Source organism: Oratosquilla oratoria, chromosome 25 (genome assembly GCF_046742065.1).
Source record: "Oratosquilla oratoria isolate Oo_2021 chromosome 25, ASM4674206v1, whole genome shotgun sequence".
NCBI lineage: Eukaryota > Metazoa > Arthropoda > Malacostraca > Stomatopoda > Squillidae > Oratosquilla > Oratosquilla oratoria.
This window is the reverse complement of record NC_134801.1, coordinates 41,354,832-41,379,039: the sequence shown is the minus strand read 5'-3', so window position 1 is coordinate 41,379,039 and position 24,208 is coordinate 41,354,832. Positions and strand designations below refer to the sequence as shown.

The 24,208-nt window shown below is 41.3% G+C and overlaps 1 protein-coding gene across 2 annotated transcripts; it reads left to right on the top strand.

Annotated features, from left to right (window-relative positions):
• Positions 1–640: 640 nt before the first annotated feature.
• On the top strand, positions 641–23,437 carry LOC143038919 (aladin-like). 2 transcript variants are annotated; one of them, XM_076208664.1, is made up of 12 exons: positions 641–710; positions 1,000–1,153; positions 3,173–3,297; positions 5,449–5,576; positions 6,089–6,264; positions 6,972–7,137; positions 7,857–8,016; positions 11,505–11,674; positions 14,555–14,788; positions 16,174–16,302; positions 16,661–16,745; positions 22,863–23,437. In XM_076208664.1, exons 3-12 carry the CDS (start codon positions 3,178–3,180, stop codon positions 23,088–23,090), a joined length of 1,596 nt encoding a protein of 531 aa, XP_076064779.1. In that variant the 5' UTR covers positions 641–710; positions 1,000–1,153; positions 3,173–3,177; the 3' UTR covers positions 23,091–23,437. The 2 variants fall into 2 exon arrangements, with proteins under 2 accessions (XP_076064779.1, XP_076064780.1); XM_076208665.1 differs by lacking the exon at positions 1,000–1,153 and having other exon boundaries at positions 661–710.
• The last annotated feature ends 771 nt before the right edge of the window (positions 23,438–24,208 follow it).

The following is a 24,208-nucleotide window of genomic DNA, read 5'->3' as shown; positions in this document are numbered from 1 at the left end:
GCCTCCCTTTTACTAAACCCAATTCTTGACAATAATGTATCTCGCTGTTGGAGGGCCAGCCTTGTTATGTTATACTGTATGATTTATCCTCACTTCTGTCTTGGTGGTCACTTACGGGGGTGGACAAAATTGACAGAGAGAGATCTGGATTTATGATAGAAGGGCATCACAAGGGTAAGGGGATAAGTTAAAGAATGCCTGAGGGAAGTGGAAAAACAACATATACGTGCATATACTTCTAGAATACTCGTAGGCTAGATAATGTCTAAGCTGGAACTTTATCTGAACTTATCAAGAGGTATGGTAACGAGAGAATAGAAGATAAGATCATAAAAGCGTAGCACATGTCTGTATATTACAACTAGGTAAATATAATTAGGTAAATGGATCTTGCAACTGACTGCTTGATTCAAATTGATGCGGTCATGCTTATGTTTGCGTAATTTCTCAATAGCGCTTTAGAGTTGAATTGCTCTCTGAATTCCATGGTTACACTCCATATTACTTCAACCAAATTGATAATTGCCTCTTAATGACAAGAAAAAGAGAGAAAATGAAACATATCATGGAGTTAAATTTCTAATATATATCTAAAAAGCGAAATTATTCTATATCTAATCCCGTCTAGCGGATTCAAATGAATATAGCGGTATTTGAATAAACGACTGGTTGGATTTGTTGATGTTTACTTACCGCAAGGGTTAAACAGGGTAAGCATTAAAAATACTTTATTAGCAAAATAAGTAGTATATATGCAGGATGGACAGCCACATAAAGTCTTATCCCACCACTTAACTCATAAATTATACAAGAGATGAAAGTATAGATTTCTTTATTAGATGAGAGTGACAACATATTCTGAGTCGGTTCTAAATTTTCACGATTACATACAGTACTTTATTATTATATAGAATTTCACTCTAAACTTGGACACAGCAAAGGTGGACCTCTGCATTGATCAAGTAGTTCTGCTTTTCTGACATTTTGCAAATTCACCAGATTTGCCGGCAGTGCTGGAATATCCCGGTGCTGGGGGCTGAGAGAACATTGCTAGCATCTATACCTTACCTACCTTTGTCCGATTTCATCTTGACCGATTCAGCTAACGTGGACGTCCGCTGTACTCAGGCAGCTCCTCCTCTCTGAGTCACAGGTCAGTGATTGGAGGGAGTTGTTATTGGAGCTGGTGTATCCCGGTGTAGGTGGTTGGTCCATAATTGTGGCCAGCCACTTATCCAGTTTGTTTTTGAAACTCTGGTGAAGTGCCTGTCTGGTTTCGCAATTTCTGTGGGACAGAGTTGAAGAGGCGCGCCCCAATATAGGTGAAGCTGTGGTGTACTATGTTCTTCACCCTTTGTGACGTCCCCTCAGTTCTCCTCACATAGCACAGGCGACCTCTTCTTGGGTGGTAGTTGACCTTCAGGCCCACATTTGGTACCAGATGCTCCAGAATCTTCCAGATGTATATTATTATGTATCTTTCGCGTCTTCGCTGGAGAGAGTAGAGTCCCAGCTGTTGCTATCCTGTTGATAATTGAATCAGTCCTAATCCCAGTCTTTACCTTGATTGCTTTTGGCACAGACATGAGCTCTATTACTTGTGAAGCAGTTGTGTATCATGGTCACTGCTATGTGTATTTGTTGGTGTCTGGGTTTTGCACATTATTATTATCCATCTAGCTGTCCTAAACCTAGTTCCTGAGATATTGCATTTTGAATGGTTACAATGGTACCAAATCAGGTCTATTTTGTCCCAGGAAATCGGGCCAAAAAGTGTGTAGCCAAGTTCATACATAACAGTGTTTGTAACAACACTTTTGGAAAGTAGTGCCAAATTGACCTGAGAGGTTGGAAGTGCCCTAGACTTCATTTTTCAAGCATCAGAATGTTGGGAGAACTACGAAATAACTATTACTTTGATTAGCCAATATGGCGGCCCAAGGAATGACATATCAACAAGTACAGTTATTCACTCAATGTTCAATAGCAAGATTATTATGGATATAATTGGATTATACTACCTTACATTAGGTTAGAGTACCAGTATAGATCATGATAAAGCATGCAAAGATGAATTTTTTTATTTCAAAACACATTCTTTTCGTTTACGTACTGTACCGAACATACTGTTATCGACAAACTAGCCTAGGCATAAAAAAATATTGTTACATTTTATTAATTGCAAAACATATAGAAATACAAAAATACAAAATGCAATGCAAAATTAGGAAAGATTTTACTTCAAACAAAAAATTGAAAGAATATTTAGCTGGCTGGGATGCTGACGCTGTCGGCAGCCTGCCAAAACTATCGTACTAGCGTCTCGCGGCGTGCGGAGTAATTGTTCTGCGCTGCCAGACATAACATTGCAATTCTATTACTCTATTAAATGTTAAATATTATTGCACTATCTCGTGGTCGTAAAGTCGATCAGTCGTAAGTCGCATAGGTCGTAAGTCGACGACTACCTGTATATGTCTGTATATGTATGTAAACATTGTACAGTGGTTTCATGTGCTTACATACCTATACCAAAAGTCCCAGACATCCTTAAACGGAGGGTGACCAAATCAAAACACATACCCATCCTTCACCCATTCCACTCACATCCAAAACCCAGTTGTTGTCCCTTTTACCTTAGCTTCTTGTTGATCAAGGGTCATTCCTGTCCCCCACCCACAGCTCCAATTAACAAAAAATATACGAGTATGAGATGAGATTAGGAAGTCAAAGATATTCAGTTGCATGATCTCCATCTCTCACTTCCAATTCTGAGTGTCAATCTAGTAAGAAAATGGTCATTGAATGTGTTCATTACTTGGCTTAATTTTCTGTTAATACTTTTACACTCTTTTTGTGGTTCATTATATAGTATTTGATTTGACATTTGACTGGATGTATCCTTTTTCCCTTCCTATCTTGTGCTGAGGGATCTGTAAGTGGTGGTCCTACAAGATGGACTTTAGAGAGAATTATTTTCCTACTGCCCATCTTTGAAACACATCTTCACCCTCGCCTCCATCAGGAGTTGCAGCCCAGAGGGGCTTCGTCATGATGAATGTAACTCCCACCCATCTTTTACCTCTGCCCACTTCAGCTCTTATAATACTTACATTTATGATTAACTGTGTACAAATAAGTATGATTGTAATTATTATTTTTTTTCTTGCAGGAAGTATGATCAACTTAAATCATATTCCACCTCCCCCGCCATTGGGTGCTGTTACTTCTCATGAGGCAGAAGGTTGTCTACACTACTCTAAACATGCTCAAGCACATGCATCTGCAAAACATTTGGTTAGTTCTTCTCATACATATTGGTATATTGTTGGGAAATTGAACTCCTTCACTGGGTGAGAAAGTATTAAATTTTTGCTAACACTACACATTTTTATACAGCTAAAAGTGAATTTTTTGTACAAAATGGGGTTGCAGTTTAGATTATTTTACCTCAAAACTGGCCCTAATTTGACAAATATATATATATATATATATATATATATGTATATATATATATATATATATTTATATATATTTGTATATATATATATATATATATATATGTATATATATATATATATATATTTATATATATTTGTATATATTAGCCAAAGCAAAATCTGAAATAATGTTCTGGTTCATGCAAGAATGGATTTTTTTCCCCAAATACTAAAGTATGCTCTTGTATCTCCTGTAAAAGATTTTTCTATAATGACAAGCCGCGGGCTTCGCCCTATCCGGCTTCGCCCTATCTGGCTTCGCTGGGGGCTTGGCTGCGCAACCAGCGGCCTACGGCAGCAGCGCTCCGCGCTCTAATCCCACGATAGGGATCCCGTGCTGGGGATCCCGTGTTGGGGTTCCGCCCTGAGGCCGAGGCCGAAACCAAGGGACATATTTTCCTGGTCAGTTCAAGGGAACATGGCAACCACTAAGGACTTGCGACCACTAAGGACTTGCGACCACTGAGGACTTGCGACCATTGAGGACTTGCGACCGTTGAGGACTTGTTACCTTGAAGGACTTGTTACCTTGGAGGACTTGTTACCTTGGAGGACTTGTTACCTTGGAGGACTTGTTACCTTGGAGGACTTGTTACCTTAGAGGACTTATTACCGTGCTGGCCAGCTTTTCCGCCACTTTTCACAAAGTTTATAAACCCGGCAAAGTAATGTTTCGCAAAAATTTCGGAATCATTATCGTCGATTTCTCCGTCAAAAAGTTCCAGATCGTCAAACATTTCATCAGAGTACTGAAAACCTTTAAGTTCTCCTAGTGTCTCGTTAAACTTGAGCACTTTTCGATGAAATTCTCGGATAGACGACTTGACACAGAAGGATTTGACGGCTCTGTACAGACCTGGAAAAGCTCGAGTATGTTCATTCCGTAACTGGGCATATAGGTTCTTGTTGCCCTGTAGAACAGCTTTTGAAATTTTTCGGTTAACTGTAACCCAATTCCAAAAGTGACGAAGACGCCTCTTCTTGTTTGCGTTGGATTCCGTGGGCATGGTGTCTGAATCACAGAACACGGTCGCCGGTCACATTCATGATGCAATCTACCCGCGACCGCGTATATGCGATTTATACCCTTACAGGGATGGCCCGTGTGACGGGGTCCGTGATTGTCCCCTTTTTGCTGGATCCTCGTTCAACTCAGTTAGGGACATCGTGACATTGAAACATTTTGGAGAATTTTATTTTTTATTGTATATAGATACTCATATGGTTATATGTGTGGCTAGTTTCACTTTTATGATCAGGAAGGCTAATCAGATGGTAATTTTCAGCTTTTTCAAAATAATCATTGCATCAGTTTTCCCTATAAATGATCACTATATAGTACAATTAATCACTTTAAAGTTGGGTTTTCAGGAATATAACCTAACCATATAATGGATGATGCTGTGATGCATGAGGGGGAGTGGGTGGGGGAAGGGGGATGAGGGAGTATGTGTGAAAAATAAATTGATGCAGCCTGAAAGGATTTCTCTCTGTCTTCTCCATTACTCATTTACTGCATGAGGGGATGGAGATGGGGGGTCGCTGATTTAATGATGCGGCCTTGCTGTGGATGTGCTCTATCTTGTGACACTGTTTCTGACTCAGGGTGGTGGGTGAGATGCAGGGATGGCCTGTCATTCAAGAGCAGCCAAGATAAGAGGGAGGGAGAGGGGGTGAATGGGAGTGGAGTATGTGGGGATGGAATGGGTGGGAGTGGTTTATATGCCTTTGTTTTTTGGCTGCTTCCCTTATAAAGGGGAAAAGCCTTTGGTATATGTATGTACCGGTATGTACATAATGGAGACCTGTGACTTTTTCAAATTGTTTGATGTAGTACTTATATGTACATTTATGCTTATTATTGCAAGATGAAAATTTATTTTTATTTTTATAAGATTTTTCCTTGCCTCATGAATATTTGACTGAAAAGAGATGTAAATCCTTTCAGTTAAATGACAACTACATTGAAGTGGTAACAACTCATGAGGTGGTCCGACCTGCCCACAGCAAGGAAGAGGCTCGCAATGCTTTTTCTGTTCATCAGGAAACACCATGGCAGAAAGTACTTACAGCTTAGTAAGTAGTTACTATTAGCTTAATGGTTTGTGTTCATATTGGTTAAATGTTGTCAGGTTTCATTAGGTTTGTGTCTTGATGTCTTTTAGTGGAACAGTGTGCCTCCTTTTCATGAAAAAAGAAGATATTGCACATCATCCACAAAGAAAAGATAATAAATGGGTTTTAGGTGAATGTTGGATGGGTGAAAGGTGAGTATATGCTTTTGATTCAGCCACTTACTTATATGGGTGAAAAGTCCTTTTGGCATATATATATATATATATATATATATATATATAGATATATATATATATACTGGTATATACTTTCTGAATTACCATTAAGTTTGGGCACACTGGGTTTGAAGGTATGCAAGTCTAAATGTTTTTTAATGTAATGACTGATTTAATGAGAAAAAATTGTGTATGTGGACAGTAATGACAAGCAGACAATCAGTTGCTCCTGATCTCTCTTGCAGAAAACCTGTGGCCTTCAGGTAACTGGCAACACTAATATTTTTATTATTACAGTCATGAAGAGGGACTGCATGCAGCCTTGGAAGGGGTATTGAAATGTAAGGATGAAGGTCTACCCAAAGCAGTCACCACCATGGCAGTGTTAGCTCTCCAGATATGGAATATCTTATCAAAAGTATACACAGTACTACCATCCACAGGTTACAAGGATGAGGACAGAATATGTGAAGGTATGAAAATTCTTGTTCTTGTGACACTGCTTCTGACCCAGGGCAGTGGGTGAGAATAGTCTTAGTTGGTCAAGATCCAAGTTTGACAGGAGATTTCATTTCAGCTGAATAAAATCTTCTGGCATTATTTATAATGAGGGTGAGGGGATCTTAATCGGATGGACTGGTAGTAAATCAAATCCTCCCAATGGTCAGGTCCACCTCTTTTGTTGTAACTTAAAATCTATAGTATATTATCATGTTTAAAGGATAATTATGAGCAATATTTTATAGCAATGCTACCATATAGTTTTCTATCTATATACCGATAGTTTTAATGATAATAATGATAGTTGCTGCATCGAGTTTCACTGACTGGAACCTGCAATTACACAATGGCCAATAGCAGCTCTTGGGCTTTTCTATAGATTTCCCTGGGAAGAAACTTTAGACTGTTGGCTGTATTAAATATGGGTGGATTTCTATGTCACTATCTAGTATAAGGAAGGGGATAGGAGAAGTTGCTAGTTGTCTTGTCTTGTATAAAAAAAAAGGGAAGGAAAGATAGTAAGAGATCATGGACCAAGTGCCAGCCCTTTGGGACTGCACTTCCAAATAGAGGTGAAAGTATTAATGAGATTTGAAGAAAGGCAGTTGGGGAGAGAAATCTCTGATATCTTTCTTGCTGGAGAATCATTGAATATTATTTCCTTTATGTTTGTTTACAGTCAGGCCAGCATTAGGAAGTGTTGCAAGAGTGGCATGGCATCCGCATACGCAAAAGGTTGCAGCTGTGTTCCGAGACGATACCATAAAGATCTATACAGCAGGTCGACCACTTACACCCCTACTGAAGCATAGGTTACAGAGAGGCATCACGGATATTTCATGGATGTGAGGACCTTGTTCATCTTTTAAATGATGATTCATGCTGTTCAGATATTCTTTGTGGGACCAACAATCAATGTGATAATGGTATATGGTGCCGAGATGGAAGAGGTTTTTTTTTCACATGCTCACCTTAAGGGGAATGGTCATTTGGTGTGTGTACACACACTGGTAGTGTTCGCAACTGCTACTACAGCAGTCCAAGTTTGAATCCTGCCCAGGGCTGACAATTTCAGTATCGCTGCACTGTGAGTTGTTACTTCAACTCTTGTGGGTGGGGAGTTGGGGGTCACAGCATTACCTATAGATTGGTCATATATGAGCTCTGAGCTCTCATCCAGAAGGGTAATAGCTTTCAATCACGAGTCCAACATGTGATCCAAGACCATGGTGAATCACACCTATATACAGATATAAATGTGTGGATACTCATTGGCTAAGTGGGTAAGAGCACAGCTACTTGCAGTGGAGGTTGAGGTGACAGCAGTTGAAACCAAGCCTCCAGCAAGTTGGACCAATGGTATGGGTTATTAAATTCCATGCTACAGATTGCTCTGTAAGGGGCACCATCCTAGCCTCCTGATAGGGGAGAGTGTGATATTAAACTGAATCATCATGATATAAATGTGTTTGGTAAAGGAGTCCCATCTCGGAATATTGGGCCTTGTTTTGAAAGAACTGAGTCTTGATGCATTGTTTATAACTCACCCTTTATTGTTCCACAGGCCATGCTCAGCATCTACTTTAGCAGTTGGCTGTGATACTGGTGTATTGCTATGGGCTGTTGACCCAGTGTCTGTCGTAACTAGACCCTCTGGTTCCTGTGTAACGATTCTTAGCCATTCGTCCATGTCTTCAGTTGCCTCTCTCAGCTGGCATCCAAAGGTTAGTATTTTTTTCCTCCCACTTCTTCTGCCAACACCCCCACCTTTCCTCCTCCTCCTCCTCCAACTGTTCAGTTGTTACCTGGTTTGCAGAGTGGCCAGACATGAATTCCCTTATTGAGACTTAGGGGTTTAAGATCACATGCTCACATTGCTGTTACACATTGTTTCAAATTATCCATATAATTATAGTTGTCATTGAAGGTAATGTATATTAAAGCTTTTGACAGTTTTGTTGAGTGTTTCATTTGTATAATTGAGCATCTAGGATTGAAACTATACACATTTTAATACCAAGGGTTTTTTCCCCTGTACAAGGGAGGTAGCCAAAGTCAAAGGCATAAATCCACTCCCACCCATTTCATCCCCTCATACTCCACTCACATTCACCTCCCCTCCTTCCCTCTTTTCTTGGCTCCTCCTGGATGATGGGTCATCCCTGCATCTCACCCACTGCCCTGGGTCAGAAGCAATGTAGCAAGACATGTCACATTCACAGCAAGGCTGCTTCATTTAGTCAGTGACAAAAAACAAACAAAAAAAAAACACGCACACACCCACACACACACCTCCATTCCCGTATGTAAAAAAAGAGAAGACAGGGAGAAATCCCTTTGGTCTGAATCAGAATATCGTTCACATATACTCCCTAACCCCAACCCACTTTCATCCATGTATCACAGCATCATCTATATATAACCATTCTCCACCCACCCCTATCTTAAGTCTTCTCCCTTCCTTCCTCAACAGACATTCCCCTTTCCCAATGCCCCTTGTTCCTCATCCATCCATCTCATCCTTGGTTGTCTCCTCATGTTCACTCCATCCACACTTAAACACGATACCCCCACACCTATCCCTCAAAACATAGCAGACCAAATACAAACACTAAACACTGTGATTGCTAATAAAATACACGAACAAAAAACACAAAATTGGCAAAACTTTATCAATGCACTTGATCACAAAACAAACACCAGCAAATTGTACAAAACACTCAACAGCATTACACTATCCAACAGTAACACTACACGCTCTCACGCAGCAATAATCACAACAACAGATAATCTACCCTCAAACAGACAACAAGCAAACGCACTCATACGTCATTTTGCACAGACAAGTCATCTCACTTCTCACCCTGACGACTGACACACCATTTGACGTAAGAAAGACTTCCCCACAGACTCAGACTATACACCCTTCATAGACAGTCAGACAAAACACATAATACATAATCTCAAGCACTCATCTGCCTGTGGCCCTGATAACATAAGTAACATCCACCTAAAACACATTGGACCACAAGGTATACATGCACTCACAAACATTGCAAACTACAGCTATTCACACAACACTATACCTGACATCTGGAAGCATGGTAAAATAATCACCATTCCAAAACCGAACAAAGACCCAACAATCCCAACATCGCACCGTCCAATCACACTTCTCTGCACCCCCTCTAAAGTCATTGAACGCCTAATACTTAAACTTTTCACACCACATATTCCTCTTGCTGACTCACAACACGGTATTAGGCCACTACACTCCACAAACACTCTTCTGATAAACTTCACACAAAGAATTTTAGATGGCAATTCAGATAGGCCCCACCACAGAACACTTCTCATAACATTAGACATTAGTAAAGCTTTTGATGCTATCCCCCGCCACAACCTAACAAATACAATATATAACACAGAAATGCACAATAACACCAAAAGATGGCTGGCCAATTATCTGGCAGGTAGGAATGCTTACGTGTCATATAATGGCCAATCATTGCACAGCAGAAACATTAAGAATGGAGTACCACAGGGCTCAGTTCTATCCCCCACACTATTTAATCTATACATGCATGACTTACCCACACCAGACAACTCTGAAATACAAATCTCTTCCTACGCAGATGACATAACAATCACATGCACACATCATAACACAGACAAAGCTGCAGAAATAATCCAGCCATACCTTGATACACTCAACACATGGTTCATCACAAACAGACTCAAAATAGCTCCAACCAAATCTACAGCAACACTTCTCACCAACTGGACAATAGAACACAAATACATACCTCATCTCTACATCAACAACACTCTTAATACCACACACAAACACACCGAAAATTCTTGGTGTAACATACGATACATCCATGTCTTTCAAACAACACATCACAAACATAAAAAACAAATGCACACCTAGACTTAACGCACTTAAGTCAATCACTGGAACGACATTTGGACAAAACAAAGAAACTAATATAACAATATACAAACAATGCATACGCTCAGTGATGAATTATGCGAGTCCTGCATGGGCTCCTAATCTCAGTGAGACACACCACAACACCCTTCAAATCATACAAAACAAAGCCCTAAAAACAATTACAGGCTGCACAAATACAACACCAACAGACCATTTACACCATGAAACAAAAGTCCTCAAAGTCAAGGACCACCTTGACATGAGAGGCACACACACACTTGCCGCAGCCACCACAAACACATCACACCCGCTACACTACATAGCAGAACACCCACACACACCAAGAAACATTAAAACAACACCCAAAGACCTTTATTACGCACAAATACTCTCTTCTCTTCCTCCACAACCACCAAATACCAGCCTCCAGAAACATATTCATAATCATATCACTCACCGCTCCATTAACACACTGAAAGACAACACACTGCTGCATGCCAGACCCCCTGATATCCACCCTTCTGAATCCTCTCTCCCACGAAAGGACAGAGTCCACTTGGCCAGACTGCGGTGCGGCCACCACCCAGCACTTCTAAGCTACCAGAAGAGGCTGGATGACCGCATTGTGAACAGCTGCCCAGGATGTAACACTTCACCCCATACCATACAACACATAATGGAAGACTGCATTATACACAATCATGCACGCAAACAACACAACATACACTCTATAAAGGATTTGTGGGAAAACCCAGTTTCGGCTGTAGCATTCCTTGGGGAGACGGGACTGCTCGGACAGACAGTCTAGGGAACGACAACAACAACAACCCCTCTTTTACTAATCTTTCTTTACTCATTCTTTCTATATATCATAATCATCCCAATACTCTTTCATCAACCCTGTCTGCCATCTCTTTTTCCAACCCTGCTCTCCTCTTCACCTCCTTGTTTCTCACTCTATCCAGCCTAGTAACCCCTACTATACTTCTCAGGCATTTCATCTCAGGTTTCAGGATTGAAACCATACCAACATAAAATAGGCATAACCACAGATTCAAACTACCCCAGGTCCAACCACCACACAGAGGATTCAAAACAACTCGTACTACAATGCCTCACATTAATAATCCTGAGACAGCAATACATCTTCTTTGAGTGACTTGTGGACTGCCTGGAGGCTGTTGTTAGTTACCTGAAGGTTGAAGGTCTTCTACAAGAGAGACCAAGGGCAATGGATGGGTTGATTGAACTGTTAATTATCTATTTTCATTTCAGGGAGGTTTACTAGCATGTGTTGGAAGCACAAAAGCAGAAGTGGTAGTGTGGGATGTTGGGCGAGAGATTCCAGTTGTAGTTTACAGCGGAATAGGAGCAGCATTTCCCCTAGTTCGATGGTCTTGTGATGGTTCAAAACTTTTTACAGCAGCATCAGGGAAAAGTATGAAGTAAGTATATTCTTTTTCTGTTAATTATCTCTGAGTTTGTTATCATTGCCATATTTTATATATTTATCTACAACTTGTTTTTTCATCTGTGCACATTTTTGCTTGCTTAACATCCTCTGCATGAGCTTGCATGACTTTATTTAGCCCCATCTGCCCACCTTTTCCAAAGGCTTCCCCATACTGTGAAATTGAACATCTCCCCATATGGAGTATCGATTGTCAAAATTTTATACATACATATACCAAGGGCTTTTTCCCCCTTACAAGGGAAGTAGCCAAAACACAAAGGCATAAAATCCACTCCCACCCATTCCATCCCCACATACTCCACTCCCATTCACCCCCTTCCCTCCCTCTTATCTTGGCTCTTCCTGGATGATGGGCCATCCCTGCATCTCACCCACTGCCCTGGGTCAGAAACAATGTAGCAAGACACAGCACATCTGCAGCAAGGCTGCTTCATTTAATCGGTGACCATCCCCCCGGTCTCCGTCCCCTTGTGCAAAAAAGAGATGAGGAGAAATCCCTTTGGGCTGTGTCAAAATATCATTTACACATACTCCCTCACCATTCCATGCATCACAGCATCATCCATATACAACCATTCTCCACACACTATCTTCTGTTTTCTCCCTTCCTCAACAGACATTCCCCTCTTTCCCAATCTCCCTTTTACCCCATCCATCCATCTCATCCTTGGTTGCCCCCTCATGTTTATTCTTTCCACTTCTGCCTTCCACACCTCTTTTACTAGTCTTTCTTCACTCATTCTTTCCATGTGTCCAAACCATCCCAATACTCTTTCATCAACACTATCTCCCAACTCCCTTTCCATCTCCGTTCTCCTCACCACCTTGTCTCTCACTCTATTCAGCCTAGTAACCCCTACCATACCTCTCAGGCATTTCATCTCAAACACATTCAAATTCCTCTCTTCCTCACTTATGTTGCATATTTCTGCCCCATACAGTGCTGTTGGAACAATCATGCCTTCATACAATCTCCTCTTAGCATCCATTCCCAAATGTCTATTCCTCATTACACTCTTCAATCCCCCAAGGCATTTACTTGCTCCTCTCAATTTACATTCTACCTCGACTCCTCCCTTTCCCACCATATTCGCCCCCAAGTATCTAAAGCTATCCACTTCCTCCAGTCTCTCTCCCTTAATACTCACTTTCAATTTGCTGCCACATTCTTCCCTTTGTACATCGCATCACCTTACTTTTACCTCCATCATCAAATTCCTTCTTTCGCACACCTACCCAAACTCTGTCTCTAACTTCCTTAATCCCTCCTCTGATCCTGCCACAAGTGCAGTTTTGTCAGCAAACAACTGGCTTATCTCCCATTTTTCTCCATTTTCTTTAACATCTTCAATCCCTGGCCCATTACCCTTGCATTTACCTCTTGCATCACCCCATCTATGTATAAATTTTGAACAGCCAAAGCGACACAACCCATCCCTGGCAAAGTCCCACCTTTACCTCAAACCACTCTCTCCATTTCTAATTCTAACACAAGCTCTACTACTCTCGTAAAAACACTTGACTACTCTTAACAGCTTTCCTCCTATCCCATATATCTGCAGTACGTCCCACAGTGCCTTCCTGTCTACCCTGTCATAAGCCTTTTCTAAATCCACAAAGGCCCAAAAAACATCCTTACTTTTTCCTAAAGATTCCTCACATATCTGCCTTACCACAAAAATCTGATCCACGCAACCCCTACCTATCCTAAACCCACCATGTTCCTCACCAATTACTCCCTCTGTTTGTCTCCTAATCCTCTCAATCAAAAACCCATGAGCCTTTCCAACAACACTCAACAAACTGATCCCTCTGAAACTACTACACTCACACTTGTCCCTGTGGCACTCTACCCTCTTTTAGACAAACATTTAACAACCTCACCAGCCAGTCCACCATCACTGTACCTCCCTTTTTTAGACACTCCGTATGACACCCATCCAACCCAGGTGCCTTACCTGCTCTCATTATTTTGATAACTGCTTTCACCTCCTCTTTCTGTATTTCTCCTCCATTCTCCTCATACATCACTGTTAGCACTTTAGGATTTTAATGACATCCCTACCAATCAATCATGCAGCATTCTTTTATGATCAGAGACTAGTCTCCTCTGAAAAAAGAATGCAGATCACTACTTCTGATCTCCCTCCTTTGCACTGCCTTCCTTAAATCTGTTCTTTTTCACCTCTGTGGCTACCTCTGGTGTAATATTGTCTGCAAGGGTAGAAGTGATGGTTATTGTCAACAAAATAATAATACTTTCAGCACCTGTTCTATGAGAGCCAAGTATGAGGTTTATGATGTCCCTACCAGCCTGAGAGTAATTTCCTCTCCAAAAAGAATGCTCATCGCTTTTGCCTTTTTTCCCTCTGTTTAACTGCACTCATATCGTTTATTTTTTATGATGATTAGTAGGGATGGAATGGGTGGGAATGGTTTTATGCCTTTTTCTTTTGGTCTACCTCCCTTGTAAGGGGGAAAAAGCCTTGGTATATGTATGTATGTACATATCCCCTTACAAAGGAGGTAGCAAAAAATCAAAGGCACAAAATCCACCTCCACCCATTCCATCTCCACATACTCCTCTCCCATTTACCCCCCTCCTTCCCTCTTATCTTGGCTCCTTGTGGATGATGGGTCATTTCTGCATCTCGCCCACTGCCCTGGGTCAGAAGCAATGATCACAAATAAATCCACCAGCATGCCAATATTAATAACTTTTTTTGCATACTTAGACTTCTTTATACAATATGCTTTCTTGTATATGTTGAAGTGCCTCTGTATAAAGACCGATTGCATTGAGATATATGTATATTGCTGATGCATATGATCTTATTTAATTACTTTTCAGAGTATTTGAAACAAAGCATTGGAATTACGAGCGTTGGAGTCTTGAATCAAGAGTAGAATCTGCTGTTTGGTCCTATTCTGGCAAATATCTGCTCTTTGTAACTCAAAATGACCCTGTGCTTTATGCTCTTGAGTTTACGTCAGAAAGAGATCAAGTGGGTGGGTCTAAGGTTGCAATCCAGGTAGCCGACTTCACATTGACTGAGCTAGAGTCTGAGGATGGAAATCAAAATTGGTAGGTGCAGTGGAGGTTTCAGTCATTTCATTAACATTAATTGGCTACAAATTCTTGACATATCAACTGTGTGTAGGTGTTCTATTAGAGTAATTTTGGTGTATCCCACTATTATTTTAACTGCTTTATTTTGTATAGTTTGTAAAGTGTTTATGTTTGTTTTTCTAATTGTTGAGAACCATGTGGAAGTGTTGTCAAGTGTGGTTCCTATTTGTAGACAGTGATGAGAATTTTCTCTTATTCAAAGCCTATGCTTGAAATTGTATTTTCTCCATTAGAAGGGGTGAATACCATTGATACTTATTTACATACATATGTACATTTATACATACATATAGATATTTGGGAATGGATGCTAAGAGGAGATTGTATGAAGGGGTGATTGTGCTGACAGCACTATGAGGCAAAAACATGGAACATAAGAGAGAAAGAGTTTGAATGAGTTTGAGATGAAATGTCTGAGAAGTATGGTAGGGGTCATTGGGCTGGATGGGGTGAGAAACAAATTGGGGGTGGAAAAGGAGTTGTAAGATTGGGCTGATGAAAAAATATTGGGATGGGTTGGACATATGAAAAGAATGAGTGAAGAAAGATCAGTAAAAGAAGTGTGGAAGGCAGAGGTGGATGGAGTGAACAGGAGGGAACAACTGAGGATGAGATGGATGGATGAGGTAAAAGGTGGGTTGAGAAAGAGGGGGATGTCTGTTGAGGAAGGAAGAAGACAGAAGATAGGGGTGTGAGGAGAATGGTTGTGTATGGATGATGCTGTGATGCATGGATGGGAGTGGATGGGAGATGGGGAGGTTATTGAGTGGTTATGCATGAATGATGTTTTGACGCAGCTAGAAGGGATTTCTCCCCATCTTCTCTTTTTTTGTATGATGGGACAGAGGGGGGGTCGCCGCTTAAATGAAGTGGCCTTGCTGTGGATGTACTGCGTCTTGCTGCATTGCTTCTGACCCAGAGCAATGGGCGAGATTCAAGGATGACCTGTCATCCAGGAGTAGCCAAGAAAATAGGGAGGGAGGGAGGGAGGGAGGGAGGGGTGGTGAATGGGAGTGGGTGGGGATAAAATGGGTGGGAGTGGAGTTGTGTCTTTTGACTTTGGCTACCTACCTTGTAAGAGGGGAAAAGACCTTGGTATGTGTATATATGTATGTACATACATATATTCATACATACATACATGGATATCATAATACAAAAGTCTCCTTGTTGTATGGATAGTAAAGTGAATTGGGGCATACTCATTACCACAAGTCACACATTAATTGTTTACAGTTGTACACATCTTTCAGGTTGTAGTATGGTGTCTCTTGTGTGATTTGATATTGCTAATTGTACATAGATATTACAAAAGTAGCTCAAAGGTTTGTGCTTTGCAGTGTTGGAGGTCCGGTGCAACAGATTGCATGGGAACCAAGAAGTGAACGTCTTGCTGTTGCATTCCAAGATTCAGAGTTGATTGCTCTCTTCCACACGCATACGAGACCTCACCTTCGTCTTGCTCCAATGTAAGTCTTCTTTCAGTGTTGCTGTTCCTTTGGTACATTCACCCTTTGATAGGGTGAGAGTTCATTAGTGAGGATGACTTGAGGCTGTGTAGCAGTAGGTGAGATTGTTGTAAAGATTTACCACATTCAAAAAGTTCTTCAAAAGGAGGCATTGTCCAAACTCTCCTTGTCCTAGATCCACTTCTTGGGTCAGAAGCAATGCAGCAGGATGTAGCACCTCCACAGGGCCTGACAGCTGAAGCTGGTTTACCCCCACTGCTTCATTACATGGCAACCTTTCCCTTCCTTCACCCACTCCAGAAATTTGGAGTCAATTTGATAAATAACTTACATTATTATTACTTTTTCTTTGTTGCAGTGGTTTCATCCGAGGTGAAACAGGCCATGTACCAGTCAATTTAGGCTTCCAGCAGAGTTTTGGAAGTGGTGCACTTCTTTCAGTGGTAAGTATGATAATTAATTTTTTATTTGTTTGTTTCATTCTATTTTGTTTTGACTTGGGGGCACAGGAGTGGGGGGCTTATAAGGTGAAGAAGTCTTTTGGTTTGTATTAGGGTTCTGGTTGGAAATCTCTCAAACCCTCTTACGTCTTGACTTCTTGTAGGATAGGGTTACAGAGAGTAGGATACCTAGTCCCATCACTCCATCTCACTTTATCCGCCTTTTATGATATGCTGGGGAAACACGATAGAATTTTTCTTCCTCTACCACAGTGGACAGAGACAAGAAATGGAAATACATACTCCGAAAAGTGCTAAGACAGTTTTAAAAGGGAACAGCATAACAGAGGGACAGTTGTTGTTGTTGTTGTTGTCGTTCCCTAGACTGTCTGTCCGAGCAGTCCCGTCTCCCCAAGGAAGGCCACAGCCGAAACTGGGTTTTCCCACAAATCCTTTATAGAGTGTATGTTGTGTTGTTCACGTGCATGATTGTGTATAATGCAGTCTTCCATTATGTGTTGTATGGTATGGGGTGAAGTGTTACATCCTGGGCAGCTGTTCACAACACGGTCGTCCAGCCTCTTCTGGTAGCTTAGAAGTGCTGGGTGGTGACCGCATCGCAGTCTGGCCAAGTGGACTCTGTCCTTACGTGGGAGAGAGGATTCAGAAGGGTGGATATCAGGGGGTCTGGCATGCAGCAGTGTGTTGTCTTTCAGTGTGTTAATGGAGCGGTGAGTGATATGATTATGAATATGTCTCCGGAGGCTGGTATTCGGTGGTTGTGGAGGAAGAGAAGAGAGTATCTGTGTGTAATAAAGGTCTTTGGGTGTAGTTTTAATGTTTCTTGGTGTGTGTGGGTGTTCTGCTATGTAGTGTAGCGGGTGTGTGATGTGTTTGTGGTGGCTGCAGCAAGTGTTTGTGTGCCTCTCATGTCGAGGTGGTCTTTGACTTTGAGGACTTTTGTTTCATGGTGTAAATGGTCTGTAGGTGATGTATTTGTGCAGCCTGTAATTGTTTTTAGGGCTTTGTTTTGTATGATTTGAAGGGTGTTGTGGTGTGTCTCACTGAGATTAGGAGCCCATGCAGGACTCGCATAATTCATCACTGAGCGTATGTATTGTTTGTATATTGTTATATTAGTTTCTTTGTTTTGTCCAAATGTTGTTCCAGTGATTGACTTAAGTGCGTTAAGTCTAGGTGTGCATTTGTTTTTTATGGTTGTGAGGTGTTGTTTGAAAGACATGGATGTATCGTATGTTACACCAAGAATTTTCGGTGTGTTTGTGTGTGGTATTAGAGTGTTGTTGATGTAGAGATGAGGTATGTATTTGTGTTCTTTTGTCCAGTTGGTGAGAAGTGTTGCTGTAGATTTGGTTGGAGCTATTTTGAGTCTGTTTGTGATGAACCATGTGTTGAGTGTGTCAAGGTAAGGCTGGATTATTTCTGCAGCTTTGTCTGTGTTACGATGTGTGCATGTGATTGTTATGTCGTCTGCGTAGGAAGAGATTTGTATTTCTGAGGTGTCTGGCGTGGGTAAGTCATGCATGTATAGATTAAATAATGTGGGGGATAGAACCGAGCCCTGTGGTACTCCGTTCTTAATGTTTCTGATGTGCGATGATTGGCCATTATATGACACATGAGCATTCCTGCCTGCCAGATAATTGGCCAGCCATCTTTTGGTGTTATTGTGCATGTCTGTGTTATATATTTTATTTGTTAGGTTGTGGCGGGGGATAGCATCAAAAGCTTTACTAATGTCCAATGTTATAAGAAGTGTTCTGTGGTGGGGCCTATCTGAATTGATGCCATCTAAAATTCTTTGTGTGAGGTTTGTCAGAAGAGTGTTTGTGGAGTGTAGTGGCCTAAAACCGTGTTGTGAGTCAGCAAGGGGAATATATGGTGTGACAAGTTTAAGTATTAGGCGTTCAATGACTTTAGAGGGGGTGCAGAGAAGTGTGATTGGGCGGTGCGATGTTGGGATTGTTGGGTCTTTGTTCGGTTTTGGAATGGTGATTATTTTACCATGCTTCCAGATGTCGGGTATTGTGTTGTGTGAATAGCTGTAGTTTGCAATGTTTGTGAGTGCGTGTATACCTTGTGGTCCAATGTGTTTTAGGTGTATGTTGCTTATGTTATCAGGGCCACAGGCAGATGAGTGCTTGAGACTATGCAATATGAGTTTTGTCTGACTGTCTATGAAGGGTGTATAGTCTGAGTCTGTGGGAAAGTCTTTCTTACGTCGAATGGTGCGTCGGTCGTCAGGGTGAGATGTAAGATGGCTCGTCTGTGCAAAATGACGTATGAGTGCGTTTGCTTGTTGTCTGTTTGAGGGTAGGTTATCTGTTGTTGTGATTATTGCTGCGTGAGAGCGTGTAGTGTTAGTGTTGGATAGTGTGATGCTGTTGAGTGTTTTGTACAATTTGCTGGTGTTTGTTTTGTGATCAAGTGTATTGATAAAGTTTTGCCAATTTTGTGTTTTTTGTTCATGTATTTTATTGGCAATCACAGTGTTTAGTGTTTGTATTTGGTCTGCTATGTTTTGAGGGATAGGTGTGGGGGTATCGTGTTTAAGTGTGTCACGTTGTCTGATGAGGCCTTGGATTTCTGGTGTGAAGTTGGGGTTGTGTGATTTTCTGTTGCCTCTAGGGATGTATCTCTTGTCTGCGTTTTGTATGATTGTATTAAAAGCGTGCACAGCATTGTTTATGTTTGTGATTGGTGTACTGTTAAGTGTTTCGAAATGTTGTTCTGTCTCTTCATTAAAGGCTTCCCAGTTAGCTCTCTTGTAATTGGTGTAAGTGTGTCTGTGGCCAGCTGGGGTGCATCTTGTTTTGGTGGTGATGATGATTGGAAGGTGGTCAGAACCAAGGGCTCCGACCACTCTCCATGATGTTGTTGGGGTTAGGCAGGGGGAGCAAAAGGTGATATCAGGAGAGGAGGGAGTGTAGAGGGCTTGGTATGGGATATGTGTATGGTTATGCGTGTTGTTCATGATAGTCAATGAGTCGAATTGAGTCTGTATATCAAGCCCTCTGTCTGTGTCAGGGTTGTCGACAAACCAGGCAGACGACTTGGCGTTGAAGTCACCACCCATGATCAGGTTGGGGATTGAGGTTAGTTGGCTGAGTTGAGGTCTGAAGGTGTTTGGAACTGTGGGGGATGATTGGGGGGGAATGTACATGTTAACTATTGTTAGTGTTGAATTGTTGCCTGTGCGGATACGAATGGATTGGGTTTCTGTTGTGTTATCTGTGGTAGGGAGGAGAATTTTGGTTGTGGCACTTGTGTCCACAAAACAGATGGAATGGTGGATCAGGGTGATGAGTCCACCGCCATTGCCGTCAGTCCGGTCTTGTCTGATGGTGGTGTAATTATGAAATGATGGTGTTTTGTGTGAGTGTCTTAATTTTGTTTCTTGTAGAATTGCAATGTGTATGTTGTGTTGTTTAAGAAAGTGATCAAGTTCATGTTTTTTAGTGTTTATGCCGTCAATGTTGTGTTGTAATATGTTGATGTTGTGTGTTTTGTATGTGTTGTATGTTGCCGTTTGGGGTTGAGGTTGGGGTGGTAGTGGGGAAGGTGTAGGATCTGGGTCAGAGGGGGGGAAAGGAGAGATCGGGGACAAAGGAAGGGGAGTACTAATCGGGGGTAAGGGCAAAGGGAAATTGTGAGTGGGTAAGGGTGTTGGCTGTGGTTGGGGAGGTGGGATTGGGGTTACTGGAGGGCAGGTAGAACATGTCCAAGTGTTTGTGTATTGGTTTGTGTCAGCAAGTGTTGTACAAGTGAGGTGGGCCCAGTTTTTGCACATATTGCACTGAACTGAGCCCTTTGTCTGTCTGCTCGAAGTAATGGGTTTAGAGCATGTTGGGCATGTGTATTTTGTGGTGGGCCCAGGATTGCTCTCTACATCTCCGGCTAAAAGTAGAAGAAGAGGGGTGATCGCCGGAAAATGACCCCTCAGTGCAGAAAAAACGTAACATTGTGTGTTGGAAAAAAAGGATTGTGGTACTCCCCCAGGTAGGCGTAGCTCCTCCTTGGGGATCGGTGCCATCTGCGTAGAGCTGATGGCCAGGGGTAGATGCTGCTGTTTGGCCCCCAACTCTTGGGTTGGGGGGTGGTCCCACGACGTAGACGTTGCAGCTCCAGGACCAGGGACAGTTTTAGTGCAATAAAGTAGCTACATATCTTTAGGAGTAGAGATTTTCTATAAAATAGACAAAATGATGTGTGGCTCTGGTCTGTAGCCATGCCTAATATAGCCCCTAAAGCATTGGCTGCATGCTACTGAGCATTTATATTGCACAGTAACATTCAGCCAATGCCCCCAGTATGGGGATGGGGTGAAAAGGGCTTTGAGCAAGAGGGGAATGTCTGTTGAGCAAAAAGGGGAGAAGGTAGGAGATAGGAGTGAGTGGAGAATGGCTGTGTATAGATGATACTTTGATGCAAGGAAGGGAGGGGGAAGGGGATGGGGGGGGTGTAGTGAGTGGTTGTATGTGGATAATATTTTGACACATCCCAAAGGGATTTCTTCCTGTCTTTTCTATTTTCTGCATGAGGGGACAGGAGGGTTTGCTGATTAAGTGTAGCAGCCTTTGCCATCTTGCTTCTGACCTAGGGGAGTGGGCTGGAGACAGGGATGACCCCTCATCCATGAGGAACTATGATGAGAGGGAAAGGGTGGTGGAAGGGAGTGGAATGGGTGGTAGTGGATATGTGGCTTTGTCTTGGCTACCTCCCTTATAAAGGGGAAAAAGCCCTTAATAAATAGATGGATATAGATTTATTTTTAATTCAAGTGTAGTCTTGGGATTCTTTCATAAAATCTATAATATCCAGAAAGCCATCAATGCTCTCTGACAAGACCTTTAGAATTTGTAGTTGAAATTATAGAGTATATATACATACATACATATACCAAGGCTTTTTTTCCCCTTACAAGGGAGGTAGCCAAAAAGGAAAAGGGATAAAATCATTCCCACCCATTCCATAAGAGGCGAGAAAAAAAGGACGGGGATTGGGACCAGGCATCCTTCTCCCTGTAGCCCCACAGGGGACATTCCTAAAAAAAGTAAAGAGTATATATAGACATGCATAATGTGATGGAATGTACAATGAGTGATTATGGTGGCAAGTTGCAAGTGTGAAGAAAGGCTGGAGGAAATGGAGAATTTTAAGTGTTTGGGGTCACTTATGGTAATAAAGGGTGAAATGGATGTAAAAGTGAATTATAAGATAAAGGAGGCACGTAGATAATTAGGAGGAATGAAAAGTGATGTAAGAAATAAGTATTTCAGGATGAACACAGAAAAGTTTATATGAAGGAGTAATTGTACCCAGGGCACTGTATGGAGAGACTTAGAATTTAAAGGAAGCAGAAAGGAAGAGTTTGTGATGAAATTTTTGAGAAATGGAGATGAGATAAAGGAGTGGAAAGAGGTGTTGGACAGGATAGATCAAAGAATGCCAAGATGGTTGGGCATATAGACAGAATGAGTGAAGGAAAGACTAGCATAAAAGGGTGGAAAGTGGAAGTGGATGGAGGGAACTCGAGAGGAAGATGTGACCCAAAGGAATGTTTTTCTCATCAGCTCTTCAAAAAAGCATTTATGAAATTACATGCTTGCATCTGAGGTTTTGTAATGAATCATGACAAATTATATAAAAATTGTTGTTTGCTGATGACATTGCATGTGTAGCAGTATCAGAGGAGGGATTAAGGAAGTTAGTAATGGAGTTTGGGAAGGTGTATGAAAGAAGGAAGTTGAAGATAAATGTGGGTAAAAGTAAAGTGATGAGATGTACAAGGGGAAAGAATGGCAGCAAATTGGAAGTAAGTAGTAAGGGAGAATAAATAGATAGCTTTAGATATTTGGGAGCGAATGTGGTGGGAAAGGGAGGAGTGGAGGGGAAAGTAGATTGTAGATTGAGAGAAGCAAGTAGATGTCACTAACTTCTTCCTGCCTCTGACCCTGCCACAAGCTCAGTGTCTTCAGCAAACAACAACTGGCTTATCTTCCATTTTTTCTCCATTTTCTTTAACCATCTCCAATCCATATATATATATGTGTGTATATATATGCTTTGCAATTGTTTTTACTATTTTCTCTTTTTCAGGTTTGGAGTAGTGGTGAGGTGCAGCACATTCCTTTATACTTCTTGTCAAGTGACTCCAAGCAGTCTTTAATAAATACCTCTTTTCTTGAAACCTCTTTACTAAATGCAACCAATGTCACATTCAACCAGACAGCATTGAATGCTTCCGTGTGCCTTCAGTCTCCAATTGATCCGTATCAGCTGGCCTCTCCCACTCTTGCTGGTCTGTTTACATCTCCCAGAACCTAAAAGTTAGTTACTGGGTACCCTTTTACCAGAATATTTTGTGATATGGTTTATGTGAAGTTGACAAGATTACTTCTGACCCTGGGGTGTGGGCGAGATGCAGGGATGACCTGTCATCCAGGAGGAGTCAAAAAAGAGGTAGGGAGGGGTGGTGAATGGGAGTGGAGTATGTGAGGATGAAACGAGTGGGAGTGAATTTATGCCTTTGACTTTGGCCTCCATTGTAAGGGGGAAAAAGCCCTTGGTATATGTATGTATGCATGTACGACAAGATTGAGCTTCATGGATTTCATTGTTCCTTATGTACCAGTTACCATTGTACATGCCTGTATTTTAAATAATTTTGATTATCATGTGGTTTTACTTCCCTGCAATTTGTTTAAATTGTTAATGGTTTCTGTGTTAAAATACGAGACATAATTTTGTTGTTCCAATGTGTGCTTAGATTGGTTTCCATTGTGCTCTGCATGATGTGATTCACCATGGTTTTGGATCATGTACAGAACCCAAGATTGACAGTTGTTATCTTCCAGGATGAGAACCCAGAACTTGTGTATTACCTGATCAATGGATAGTGCTCTAAACTACCAAAGAATATTGACCCTCAACTAGGAAATGGTAGATACATAGTCTGGAGACATGATAGAACTTGGGAAAAAACAAAGAATTCTATCTAGATACCAATGGCTTCTTCCCCCCTTATAAGAGAGGTAGCCAAAACAAAGTAAAGGAAATAATATTTATCAAAGGAAATGGCAAGTCAATAAACCAGAGAATTGAATCCAAAGGATAAAAAATCAAAAGACTTAATAGGAACTTGGAAACCTAATATGAGGATGTGGTCATCTCTCATAGATATCCCTTCTTGAAGAAAATTATTGAACAAAAAGATTTTATAAATACAAGAGGAGACTAATTGGAAAAAAAGGGGGATAATGAAAATTCCATAGGTTATGCCTTATTAAATATTACAATAGAAAACCACCTAATGTGTAAGGGATGTGATATGAGTAATAAAGAGCATAGGTCTCTATATATACTACAATCACCTAAATACATTAACAGACAAGATCTCAGAGTTTGGGACATTGGAGTTTGATGGGGACATGCAAGCAAATTGA

Bases quoted from the DNA above. Each gene is read 5' to 3' on its own strand.
- LOC143038919 (XM_076208664.1), top strand. From the start codon at position 3,178: ATGATCAACTTAAATCATATTCCACCTCCCCCGCCATTGGGTGCTGTT. The intron at 8,017-11,504 runs GTTAGTATTTTT...TTTTCATTTCAG, and splicing joins CTCTCAGCTGGCATCCAAAG to GGAGGTTTACTAGCATGTGT. The intron at 14,789-16,173 runs GTAGGTGCAGTG...TGTGCTTTGCAG, and splicing joins GAGGATGGAAATCAAAATTG to TGTTGGAGGTCCGGTGCAAC.